This window comes from Neovison vison, chromosome 12 (genome assembly GCF_020171115.1).
Source record: "Neovison vison isolate M4711 chromosome 12, ASM_NN_V1, whole genome shotgun sequence".
NCBI classification, from domain to species: domain Eukaryota; kingdom Metazoa; phylum Chordata; class Mammalia; order Carnivora; family Mustelidae; genus Neogale; species Neogale vison.
In genome coordinates, this window is record NC_058102.1 from 131,136,669 (window position 1) to 131,149,162 (window position 12,494).

General features: G+C 49.2%; 1 protein-coding gene across 10 annotated transcripts in view; it reads left to right on the plus strand.

The window, feature by feature from the left end:
* The window catches only part of KIAA1217 (KIAA1217 ortholog), a 682,726-nt gene that overhangs the window by 388,326 nt on the left and 281,906 nt on the right, over nucleotides 1-12,494 (plus strand). For 8 of the 10 annotated variants that reach the window (XM_044226897.1, XM_044226907.1, XM_044226898.1 and 5 more), the window contains exon 1: nucleotides 7,475-7,618. The exons of the other annotated variants lie outside the window; for them this stretch is intronic. In XM_044226897.1, coding sequence (XP_044082832.1) covers nucleotides 7,549-7,618 — 70 coding nt within the window. In that variant the 5' untranslated portion in view covers nucleotides 7,475-7,548. Of the gene's footprint in view, nucleotides 1-7,474; nucleotides 7,619-12,494 lie in introns of those variants that run through there. 10 annotated transcript variants of the gene reach the window in all.

Genomic DNA, 12,494 nt, shown 5'->3' on the forward strand with positions numbered 1-12,494 from the left:
TCAAATTTTGTAAGAAGAGGGAAGAGCTGATGGGTCTCTGAGCCCCTCTCCAGCCCCGATTACCCGGAGCTCTCCCACAGGGAGCACTCCAAGCCGGTCCCTACTGACTTGGGGTGCACAGAGAAGCTTCCCACTGCCTTCCTCAGAACAGGCTTGTAAGCAGGGCACATTGGAGATATTATCAGTTCCTCGCTGGTCTACTTTACTGTAGCAGCTTGCCACTTATCAGGGTCTTGGGTCCTTTTTTTTTTTTTTTCTTTAAAGATTCATTTATTTATTTTAGAAGGGGAGGTAGATGGAGAGAGAGAATCTCAAGCATCCCCCATGAGTGTGGAGCCTGACGCAGGGCTTGAACCCACGACCCCAAATTCATAACTCAAGCTGAAATCCAGAGTCAGACGTTCAACCAACTGAGCCATCCAGGTGCCCCGAGGATTTGGGTTCTGATGTGTGTGTGTGTGTGTGTTGGGGTGAGGAGCAGGTAGAAACGACTTACCATTTTATTCTTTTGCTTTTATGAATTCGATCGCTTCACATAAGCTAGACTCCTCATAGAGTATTGTGGAAAACTTGGCTCAGCCTCTAATTAAATATTTTATCCCACTAAAACCTTGCCCAGTTGAGCAGTTGTAAAGTTTGAGGAAGAATGTATGTCAAAAGCAAAACAGTATAATCTGGAAAAGAAAATGTTAAGCTCTAGTAGCACTTGGGCGGGGGAGGGGCACAGAATTGACCTGGGGGAGGGGGGAGGGAGAAGCAGAGCCACAGACACTTGGTAGATGCCCCCTCCCCCCTTCTTGTCTTCTTCCTCCTCCCACCTGGCTCCTGAAATTAGGTCCTTCATTTTTAGAACTATTTTATTTCATCTGCAAGGAATACCAGTTATCCCCTTCCTTAAATTCTGTGGCCTGGGGTGGGAAAAAATGAAATCACTGTAAAAATACTTAAGTTGTGAAGCACATGATTGGTTTTCAAGAATTGGCCATAAAAACCTGAGGCTGAGCTGGGCTTGGTGGAGAAGCTGGAGAGTGGGCGCCCTCCCCCACCCCCGCCCCAGGCCTGAACATCCCTGGAGCCCAGAGCACCTGCCCCTGCAGTGCCCGCCCCCCCCAGCAACGTGTCAGCCTCCTGGGGGTGAGCTAGAACAGTGAGTTCACACTGACCTGTTCTTTGTCATCTGCGGCTCTCACTAATAGTCTTTGTGGTCATTACTCGCTAAAACTAAAAATGGAAGAAAACATGAAAAAGCAAAAAACAAACAAACAAACACACTAAGTGTGTTATTGAAACCAAGTCTAAGTCAGGGTTTATTTGGCAGAAAAGCATACAGACGCGATCAGTGCGGTGTCCCGTGTTTCTCCCCTGCCTGGTAGGGAAAGTGAGGAGCTCTGAGTTTTTGGGGGGGGGACGGGGAGGGACAAAGAGAGCAAAGGCTCAGAGGCAGCGGGGAGAATGATCCCGCGACCTCTCTTTCTGCTGTACCAAAGTCAGAGCCCCCACACCCCACGTCTGTGCTGTACCCCAACCCACCAGCCTACAGGACCATTCCTCTCCCCCACATTCCGCTCAGGCTGTTTCCCTTATCAGACCAAGTACAGGCTCCTGTTCATTCTCTCTGCTGGCTGGTCCCCGCTGCACCTCCTGGGGAAAGCCATGTCCCACCTGGGATGTCCCTGGCATCATTGCACCAGCACACACCACCTCTCAATGAGCAGAGAAGGTACCAGTGCCTAATGCCTCATGGCCTGTATAGCAATGACCCCCACACAATATCGGACCCAATTCTATGGTTGATGGGAGAGGGACTTTAGAAGAGAGGTCTACTCTCCCCTGGACCAACCCTGATTCTACTGTCCATAGAGCAAAAGGAGGGAGAATAATTGAGGGGTCCCCCAGGGTAGCTGTGAGAAAAGAGTACAGAAGATCCTAAGGATGAAAGGAATTCGACAGAGTCATGGCTGACTAGGGAGGCCGACTGTCATTAACTCCCTGGGCCTCAGTCTGCTCATCTGCAGAATGGGAGAGGGCAACAGACTCCATGATTGGCTTCCCGTAGTCCCTGCTCCCCCAACAGCTCACTACAGCTTTGCAGGGCATGTGGGGAAGCCCAGGGGCAGAAGTAGGCCAGGGAAGTGCCTTCTCGGTGAGACGTCACCCCACACTCTCTCATGAAAGGGTTCCCTCGAGACCCACTGGGTAAAGCGAGAAACAAGCAGGGTGCTGGCATCTGAGGGAGTGTTTGCATTCTCGTGGGTTCCACTCTGGGCCTTCAGGAACTCTATAGAATATGTCAAGGTTCAGCCGGCTCCGGGGAAAATTGCAACTTGCCACCTGGGATCCAGACTCGGTCTGCCGTGCTCACCCGGAGCTTTCTCCGGGACGGGCTGCCCACGAGGCGGTCCGGCTACACTGTCTGGCAGACGTGGTCTTTGCTTTCCAGCGTCTTCCGACTTAAAAAGAGATAAAAGAGACCCCGATAAAAATGAACATCAATGGATTCTCTTGAAGAGCAAGCAAATACGCTTAAAGCATGAACACATTGGATCTAAGAGTAGTTCCTAGTTATAATCGCCTGAAGAATTTTATGGGGTAGAAGAAGCAAGTTCCAGGACATGGAAATAGGCCGGAGCAGTGGGGGAGGCTTCCTTGTCTGGCCAGGTCTCCTCGGAGCAGCTGGGATTTTTAAGGACGCCCGTATGATCAGGAAGATTGGTTACCCTCTGGAGAGAATGCCGGAGATATAAATGGTTCTGTGGTCACATCTGTGAGATCTGCGCCCTAAACACAGAAAGGAAAATTCCTTTTGGATGGATGGGCTGTACAGCATATCGTGTGGTGGAATTTGTATTCTCTGATGTGAAATTTGGGGTGGGGCTTGTGAAACCGCTCAGACGGGGTCCACACCTTAATTAAGTAATTTATTTTTATTATTATTTATTTTTTTTTAGTTTTATTTATTTATTTGACAGACAGAGATCACAAGTAGGCAGAGAGGGAAACAGAGAGAGAGAAGAGGAAGCAGGCTCCCTGCTGAGCAGAGATTCCCAATGTGGGGCTCGATCCCAGGACCCTGGGATCATGACCTGAGCCGAAGGCAGAGGCTTTAACCCACTGAGCCACCCAGAGGCACCTGGGGTCCACACCTTTAATTAACGCTTACATGTCTCTCTTGAGGGCCCCTCAGGGAACCTCAAACAGCATTATTCATGCTCATTTTGCGTTTGGAAACCTGAGGAGCACATGGGGCTTATCTTGGACCACGCATAGGTGACCATCTGTGTGGCACTGCCAGGGACAGTCGTGGTTTCTGCATCTTGTCCTGTTGCGATCATGAATAGTGTCCCCTTTCCCTGCCACAAGTGCTCTGGTTTATATTTAAATATAAGGTCACCCTAGCCAGCTGACACACTGCTGGCAAGAGTAGGATGGGGCAGCCTACATTTCATTCACCACCAGATCATCCTTTTAAGCAAATGTTTTCCCAATTGTCAGCAGTCTCACTTCTGAACTCCAGGGTGACACACAGCAGTGTTCCCGTAGGAAAGGCCATGTGTAAGAACACATCAAGGCACGGGGGCTCTGGCTGAAATATTTTGGTTTGTTTTTCACCTGATTTTGCATCTTTTTTTTTTTTTTTTTTAGATTTTATTTATTTATTTGACAGAGATCACAAGTAGGTAGAGAGGCAGGCAGAGAGAGAGGAAGGGAAACAGGCTCCCTGCTGAGCAGAGAGCCTGACTCGGGGCTCGATCCCAGGACCCTGAGACCAGGACCCGAGCGGAAGGCAGAGGCTTAACCCACTGAGCCACCCAGGCGTCTTTTTACGTTAAATTACCAGTCTTTGAAAAGTATATGTTATGGCTTCTGCAAGCATGAATAACTTCTTTCGTGTCCTGATGTCGGATCAGGGTAGGCTCTCTTGTTCTTAATAGGGTTTAAAATAAAAAAGAATTTGATGGGGCGCCTGGGTGGCTCAGTGGATTAAAGCCTCTGTCTTCTGCTCGGGTCATGATCCTAGGGCCTTGGAATCGAGCCCCCCCCCCCTCGCATTGGGCTCTCTGCTCAGCAGGGAGCCTGCTTCCTCCTCTCTCTGTCTGCCTCTTTGCCTACTTGTGATGTCTGTCTGCCAAATAGATAAATAAAATTTAAAAAAAAAATAAAATAAAAATAAAAAAGAGTTTGAAACCCACCAACACTGGCTTCTAGCAATTCCTCTGTTGAAGAACTTGCATCAAGGACGTTGACATGTTTGTCGCAGCCCTGTAATTAAATAGGCCTGCTAAGAAGTCACATGCAATAGTTTCCGATCCTTGGAAGGAGCGCCCGTCGTGGCGACTGTGTGTTTAAGCTGCGCGAGCAAAACCAGTAGCGGCCCAGTTCTGGAGCAGGTTAGCTCCGCCTGCAAAATCACCATTTGCCCCCTTACCTCCATCACTTGTCTTTCCTTTGAAATGACACTTTTTTTGTGTGTTGGCTCATTTGGAGGCATGAATTGCCGACATACGGAGCCATTAAGCAAGAAATAGTCTTGTACCTTCGCTGGTTAACAGAAATGGAGTTGAAAATCTAGCCCCCTGGTATCATTATTGTAGCTCTCCGTATGACTGCAGGAAAATCACATTTCAAGTTCCTCCCGCTTTCCTTCTGCCTTTCGCAGCAAATTTCGAAGTACGGCAGTAGGCAGATTGGTTTGTAATAGCAATTTTTCAACCTAGAAATTAAATTAAACCTAAAAGCACGGTGTGCTTCTAGTTCAAAGAGGGTTTCTTCCAGAAAGAACATTTCCACGGTGACAGCAATGACAATCATAGTATTTTTCATGAAGATCTGAGTTACTGAGCTTATGGGGATTGTAGAAAACAGTGTTTTCTAGAGACCTCTCACAGAGAATCTGACAATCAAGTCCTAGCAAGGTCTGCGTGCTCTGGAGAGAGACACACGTGTAGAATAAGTCAGTGCCAAAGCATCAATACAGTACTTTCTCGAATTGTTTTCAGTTCTTGCTCTCAAGGAGAAGGAACAAAGGGCCAGTAACTATAGTCTGGTAAGAAGCTTTCCCCCGCAGAACGGTCAGAAAGTTTAACTATTCAAGAGAACGTGATTTACTGTAAATATGTGTCTAGATGTTGTGATCCTTAATGATTTATGTTAATTATCTTTCCTGGTAATGCCTTTTTCTTTTGTGCATTCCACAAAGAGTTTTGCCTGGAGGAATAGCTATACCGCCTGCCGGAGGCCTTGCCTGTGGGGGAGGGGAGGGTCCCAGCAGCTCCAACACATGGTGGGCAGAGGGACTTCCTTGGGCCGCCTGGAAACTAACCAGAGTTTAGAACTGGTGGGAGAGCTGCCCCTCTTTTACCCATTTGGGGAGCAACAGGGCCCTGACCTCACATTTTCCAAACAGCCCCAAGAAAGCAGAATCTACGTAATAAAATGGATTTTTTTTTTCCCCTGCCTGGATTGAAAGGCTTCCCAGCAGGCTGGGTGCTGTTGGTTGGTGTGGACTGCCAGTGCAAGCACGCTGTTGTCTCTTTCATCCCCGGGGGTTTCCCAGTGGCAGGTGGGAACTGTTAGGAATAGGCTCTCCTCCCACCAAAAGAAAGTTCCGTTCACGTCCGAGCCCAGGGACCTCTGGTGTAGACCTGCGCTCTGGCTGCAATGTGTCTCTCCCTCTCTCCCCCACCCCCTTGCCTCCACCCCAGTCATTTCTGGCATTAATAATTTGAAGGCAAATACACAACAGCTACACAAGGATCAGGATAATCTGGGCCCGGGGGCCTGAACACGGATCCCTCCTTCCTGAACGCTTTGTATCTGAGAAAATAGTAAGGTTGAAACAAGATTCATCTGGTGTTTGCCTGCGGGGAACCAGTACAGAAACTGTGTAAGATTAGTTCCTCCTTAAAGCAAGATTACCCGGTAATTCTGTTACAAAGTCGCGGAGACCTTGAGCTCTGTCAACTCAACTGCTGTATTCATGCTGCCAGGCGTAGCTTTAACTTTCTAGAAGATTCACCACCTCTTAGATTTCAAGAAAAATCCCGAGGAATTTCGAGATTTCTTCTTCCCTTCCTGACGTGAGTTTGGCTCCCTCTTGGACATGGCCATTTTCCTTTTGGTCTGTATCCTTTGTCCTTTAAGGGCTTCCACATCTTTTTGCCCTAAATGGCCAAAATATGTCCCCCACACTGCCAAAACACACAGGTGACTCAAGGTCAGAATCTGGAGGATAGGCCAGCCATTGTTCTGGTGGCTTCTTGAGCTAAATTAATCTAAAACCTTGTCCGAGTGGCCTGTTAAACTGGGTCAAGGTATGGTAAGCAGGCTAACCATTGCTCTTTTTTCCCCTTGGAGTGATGGGGCCACTGCAGATGAAAATATCACAGTCCTGCTAGTGATTGTGTGACTCTTAGATGGCTAGAGTGGCCGACCTAATGTTGCTTAAAGTATTTTCCCATCCTGTGTGTGTGTGTGTGTGTGTGTACATTGTGCCTCCTATTTTCACTTTCTGGGAAATCTGCCAGGTTTTCAAGGACTGGGTAGAGAACAAAATAAATATTTGTAGATAGTTTAAAAGGAGACTGGGTATGTTGGATGCCACTCTGCCTATCCGAAGAAAAGCAATTTTATTGCCTTTCGGATATTTTAAAGTAACTACCTTGAGAACCCCAGAAGGTTGATTTTATTAGCTTACTTTTCAGAGTTGTGACCAAGATATGTGTGTGTGTGTGTGTGTTGGGGGAGAAGGCCGCAGTCAGAGCCTAGGCAAATGAGCACAAACTCCTTAAAGTTCAACTGAAGTGACTGAAATTGTGCGAAAAGCAAACCACCTCTCTGTATGTGTTAATCAGGTTCGAAAGTTAGTGCCAGAAGGTGTTTACTTAACAACATTCAGCATGCACGCTTTGTTTTCTTTTTCTTTTTCTTTTTCTTTCTTTCTTTCTTTTTTTAAGGGATTTCACCGAAATTTGGGATGTTCAGCAGTTGGCTGTTTAGTAACCCGTAAATCAGCCTCCTTGGGAGGCTCATTCTGTGTCTGAGATTAAAGCAACCGGAGACCGGGCGTTCAGCGCCTGCCGCTGAGCCCGTGTGAAATGCTTTCCTTCCCGGGGCTGCGGAATCTGGGCGGTCCGCCGCGGTGCAAACAGGCGGTCTGGGTGCCGGGTCGGGAAGCCCATCACCTGTTGGGGCCTCGGGCGCGCGCGGCGCGGGGCGGGCCCAGGGCAGGGGCAGGGGCAGCGGCAGCGGGCGGCTCGGGGAGCGCAGCCTCCCCCCTCCTTCCTCCGGGACCGTCCGGCGGGCGGGCGGGCGGACGCGGGGACGCAGGCACCGAGGGACGGGGCGGCCCGACGCTGGAATGCAGTTTTCTCGGGCGGGAGAGACTTTGCCCCGGAGTGGAGAACAGTTCGGGGTGGGGTTTCGCACGGTCCCCTCCCCGCCCCCCGCCCCCCGCCCCGGGCCCCCTTCCAGGCGCTCTCTGGGAGCTTGCAGAACTGCGCTCCGAAGTTTAAAGAGCGGCGAGCAGCTTGTGCCGCGGGCGGAGGGACAATGGAAGAAAATGAAAGCCAGAAATGCGAGCCGTGCCTTCCCCACTCAGCAGACGGCGGACAGAAGCAGGGTAAGTAACAGACTCACTCAAAGATGGAGTTACGGTTCCGCGCGCTCCTCGCCGCGGGCTGCTTTTTAGAACCCGGGACGCGGCGCATGGCGCGGGGGACGCGCGCTTCTCGGGCTGGCGTGCGTTTTGGAAAGTGCGTGGAGCGCTGTGATTTCTTGGGTCCGACTTCGGCGCTGGCAGGCTTTCCTTAAACAGCCAGAGAAGTGGCTTGGGGATGCCGCGTTGGGAGCCCAGAGAGCAGGCAGTATGTGTTGTATCTCTAGGCGGTGACAAAATATATCGCTAAAAGCAGCTTTTTCATACTCGCTGCTCCCAGCCGTGGGAGAAAGGAGCTGTTTCTGGGCAGCTATCTCGTAGGAGAAGGCAGCGTTTCCATTCATTGATTGGGGGAATCCCATGAGGCAAAGGCATGCTGGGTTGCACATTTTGCAGAATTTGAGAGTTAAATTACAGAGTTTAGGGATGTTTTATTTTGCAGATCGGAACAGCAGGGGAGCACGGGTCCATCCGGATGATAGATGGGGCTGTGCGGAATCTTTGCATGCTTTAATTCAGAAGTTGGGAGTTGTTAGACGATTTGGGTAGATTTTCTCCAGGCAGTTTTCCTTTAATTGTGTTTGTGATAGACTTGTCTTTTCCGTAGGGAATTTCCAGAAGCTTATGTTGTTCCGAAGAAATTTCACAGTGGGGTTGGGTGGAGAAGGGACTTCTCTGCCCTCCAGTCAGTGACGTCTATGATGCCAGAGCCTATCATCTGGTATCATATAGGCAGCTTGTTCAGAAACCCGCACAAGCCCGAAACCATCCCCGCCCACCCTACCCCAGGTTCATCCAAGGGCCAGTTAGGAACTAAGAGAAGCATTTGCGGGGCTGCCGTGCTCTGCGTGGGAGTAGGGATTATACACAGGGGAAAAGGTGTGTGTGTTTTAAAAAGGCAAAAGGGAAGTAACAAATGACTCATCCGCACTGAAAATGCAAAACTAAGCTAGATTGAAGAAAATGGAATTACAAGATGTAGGAACCCCCCCAACCCTCTCCGCCTCCCATCCCCCCTTACTCCTGCGGGTGAAACTCAGGAAACTTTAAGCTTAGTAAACCCGGGAGAATCCCCCATTTTACAGTCTTCAGTCTAGGTATCTGTGTTTGTGCTTCTAAAACAGAACACTCTTCCTGGAGGGCGCCTGGTCGGTGGGGTCCGGTGGGAGATAAGGCTCCCTTCCCTCCCTTAACTGATAGGACAGGATCCTACCACAGAGACTGAGTCTTCCGGCCCTCTGTTAAAATGAATGACACAGAATCTAGAGAGGCAATTAGAATGGGATCAATTTAAGAAATAACTTTCAAACAACCACGGCAACTCAAAGATGCTTCAGAGGCTGGAGATGGTTGGGCTGAGGGAATGTGATCACTTTATTTACTTACTCATTCATTCAATGAATATTGAGCATCTGTTACGTAGTAGTTACTGTTTTAACTGCTGGGGACCCAGCCATGAACAAAGTAGTTGGAAAATACTTGCTTTCATTGAACTTATGTTCTAAGAACCAAGTTTGGAGGAAAGGGGGTAGGAGAGAGAGAGAGAGACTATGAACAGATAAATGAAATATATAGCATGTTAGATGGCAGCGTTGCCAGATTTAGCAAATAAAAACACAGGATGCCCAGTTAAATTTGAATTTCAGATAAACAATGAATATAAGTATATCCCATGCAATATTTGGAACATACTTGTGCTAAAACTATTCCTTGTGTACCTGAAATTCAATTTTAACTGGGCATTTCATATTTTATCCAGCAACTCTATTAAATGGAAATCAGACCATAGGGAACCAGAGGCTGGAAAAGGGAAGAGGGAGTATGGAGAGAGGGTTATCAGGGAGAGAGCCGCACTGGTGTGTGTTTAGAATAAACATCTGAAAGAGGCTAGGGAGGGAAGAGGCAAGAACTTGTTCAGAGAGGGACATGGGAGAAGGGTGGGAAGAAAGAGGTAATCCCAGGCCAGATCACACAGCTGCTGGCAGGTCTGACTCGTCATATAAAAGGGAACTATTGGGTGCTGCACTGACACTAACCCTGGTGGGGGCAGGGGAAGGGCAGAGAGACCATGTCAGAGGCTTCTACAGTAAGCCATACAGAAGCTTGGACCAGCAGGTAGATAAGAAGACAGGTTCTGTGTATATTGAAAGTACAGCCAAAAGAATTTGCGGAGGGATTGGATGTAAGATACAAGAGAAAAGGAGGAGTCCAAGATGATTTCAGAAATGTCTGTCCGCCTGCCTGGGGGGATGGAGTTGCCATTTACTTATATAGGAAAGAAAGCATTTGAGTGCAGCCGAGGAGAGGAAAGGGTGTTTCTGGCTTGGAAATGGAGGACACCAGAAAGTCCTTTGGATAGGTGAGGATGGAGATATTTATCTCACATCCAAGATGTCCGGAATGCTGATAGCTGCGTGGATATTCTCCACCGGCATTGAGGAGAAAGGTCTGGGGCCTGTGGCGGATCTGCTGGGATGGGGTCTGTGTGTACAGGTCCCAGTGCGCTCTGGGGCACTTGAGCATTTAGAGGTCAGGGAGGTTGGAGGGGGAGGGGGGCTAGAGAGATTGTAAGGGTGAGAAGTATTCAGGTTATATGTGCAGGGTCCCACTGAGTTCTGTAAAGAAGGACGGCTTCTGTTCCAGGTGTACGGTAAGCACGAGGACCGTACAGGGAGGCCGGGCCTCTGCTCACATCACCTGTAATACCCCATGCCCGCTCCTAGCCACTCCTAGCCACACCTGATGGTATTTGTTTCTGTGTCTGTTTCACTGGATTACAGTGCGGAATACCAGGGCCGGCCAGGTCTTCTTCATCCCTAACATTCCCTCTACCCAACACACAGCCATATAGAAAGCACTCAGTAAATATTTCTTGAACAAAAGGCTAATGATCCCATCCCAGGGCTTGGAGTTCACTCATCAGTCTACTGTAGGTTAAGGATCCCCTGGGTGATGTGTAACTTACTATCTAGACTGAGACACTTTTGAAAGTGAAACGGCACCCTATAAATAATTTTGCTGGGATGGCAGCTGTAATGCACAACTGTTCAGGCAAACCAGGGCGTACGGTGACCTCAGGAAGAGCTCTCATCAACGAGGCTTCCGTGGCTGGATAAGCAGCCTGCTTAGGTCGGCAGCAATGTGAGTCTGTACCTCGAGGTGCACCGCACCGAGCAGGCACTCGGTAGTTACTGGCCGAATTGCCGTCTAAAAACCTGACTGCTCCCTTTGAAGGCCGTGGGCTCCTCAGAGCTATTCTGGGGCGTTCCCTGGGATGTGTCAGCCCTGAGGTGTCTGCTTTTCCTCCGGCCCCTAAGCTCTTGAAACCCCTGGGCAGGTGAAGTGTTACCGTCCACCTGCTTGCCTCCCCCACCCCTGATTCACCAGTGTTTCAAGGTAGTGTTTGCTTTGGGTGGGGGTAATCATTTTGCAATATATAAATGTATCAAACCAGCACACTGTACACCTTAAACTTGCAAAAAAAAAAAAAAAAAAGAGAGAGAGAGAGAATGCATTGGCAGTGCCCCACTGCCCATCGGGGAGTCCCTGATATTCAAATCTTTGCTCAGAACTGTAAAACTGCCCCATCGGTCTCTTCCCCTTACCTGTTTCATCCTTCCGAGCACTTATTACATATTATTTGTTCATTGTCTGCGTCCCTGTTTGTAATGTGGATCCGCTGTGAGGCAAGGGGATTATCTCTGTCTTGATCACAACTTCACTGCGTTTCCTAAGTCCTTTTAGTGTACAGAGCAGACACTCAAGATGTATTTTTGAGAATGAATGAGTGAATCATCCGACCAACACTTGAGATGAGAATACTTTTCTGGGGAGCAGAGGGACTGTTCCTCTTTTGTCCGAAAACCCATACCAGAAAACTTCTCTGTCACTTACTTAATTTTTCAGGATTTTTAGGTGAATAAGTATCATGGTCTGATTTCAGCTGCAGTTTCTGTGCCAGTTCGTGTATGGGGGTGATCTGTGGGATGGTAACAAGGGAACTGGCCAACCGAGGAACCCCATGGGCCCCCAGCAGAATATGTGATCTGTATTAGTCAGGAGGCTGATTGTAACAACACTAAAATCTGGGTGGTTTAGTCATTGTTAATTTTTTGAACACAAGGAAATGCGGACATTCCTGGCCAGGTGGATCTCCTGGGCGCCCAGCTTTAGGCTGACTCTGGGATCCCATTCCCCGAGGCTTTGGCATTTTCCACTGGAGCCATTGCATTCAGCTAGCAAAGAAGAAAGAGAACGAGCAAGGACGATTATTCAGGAAGCCTGGGGCGGGGACTCAAGGTGTCTCACCTCACTTGCATTGACTGGACGAATTATTAGTCCAAGACCCCCCGCTAGATGAAGGGTCCTGGAAAATGCAACCTTTCTGTGTGTGTGCAGCAGGAGGACACTGTGGTGTGAAGACACAGATGGACAGGATACTGTCGCTGCCACGGGGTTGGGACAGACAACCAGACAAAACAGCAGTTCCTCATGGTGTTTCTATGGTTAGAGAGGAACTTGGCACAGTTTTAGAGAAGCTCGCCAGGAGCCACTGTGAAGAAGTGAGGGGCTCCTTCTCAGAGAGGCCGTGACTTACCTAGTCTTCGCTCAGGAATAAAAATCCCAGGGAAGTGTGGTTGCTGGCTCTCAGGGAGAAAGTGGGTGTGGAATGTCCCAGCGATACAAGGACCCCGCTGTGAGTCAGTGGACTTGGCTGAAGCCATCGGAGCTGTGGCCCAGGGGCCCCATGGTCTCCGGCCCGTGGGATAACTTGCTGCATCTCAGCCCTTTGAAACTCTCGGGCGCTTCTGCCCTCCTCACCCCTACTTCTGCTCCACGG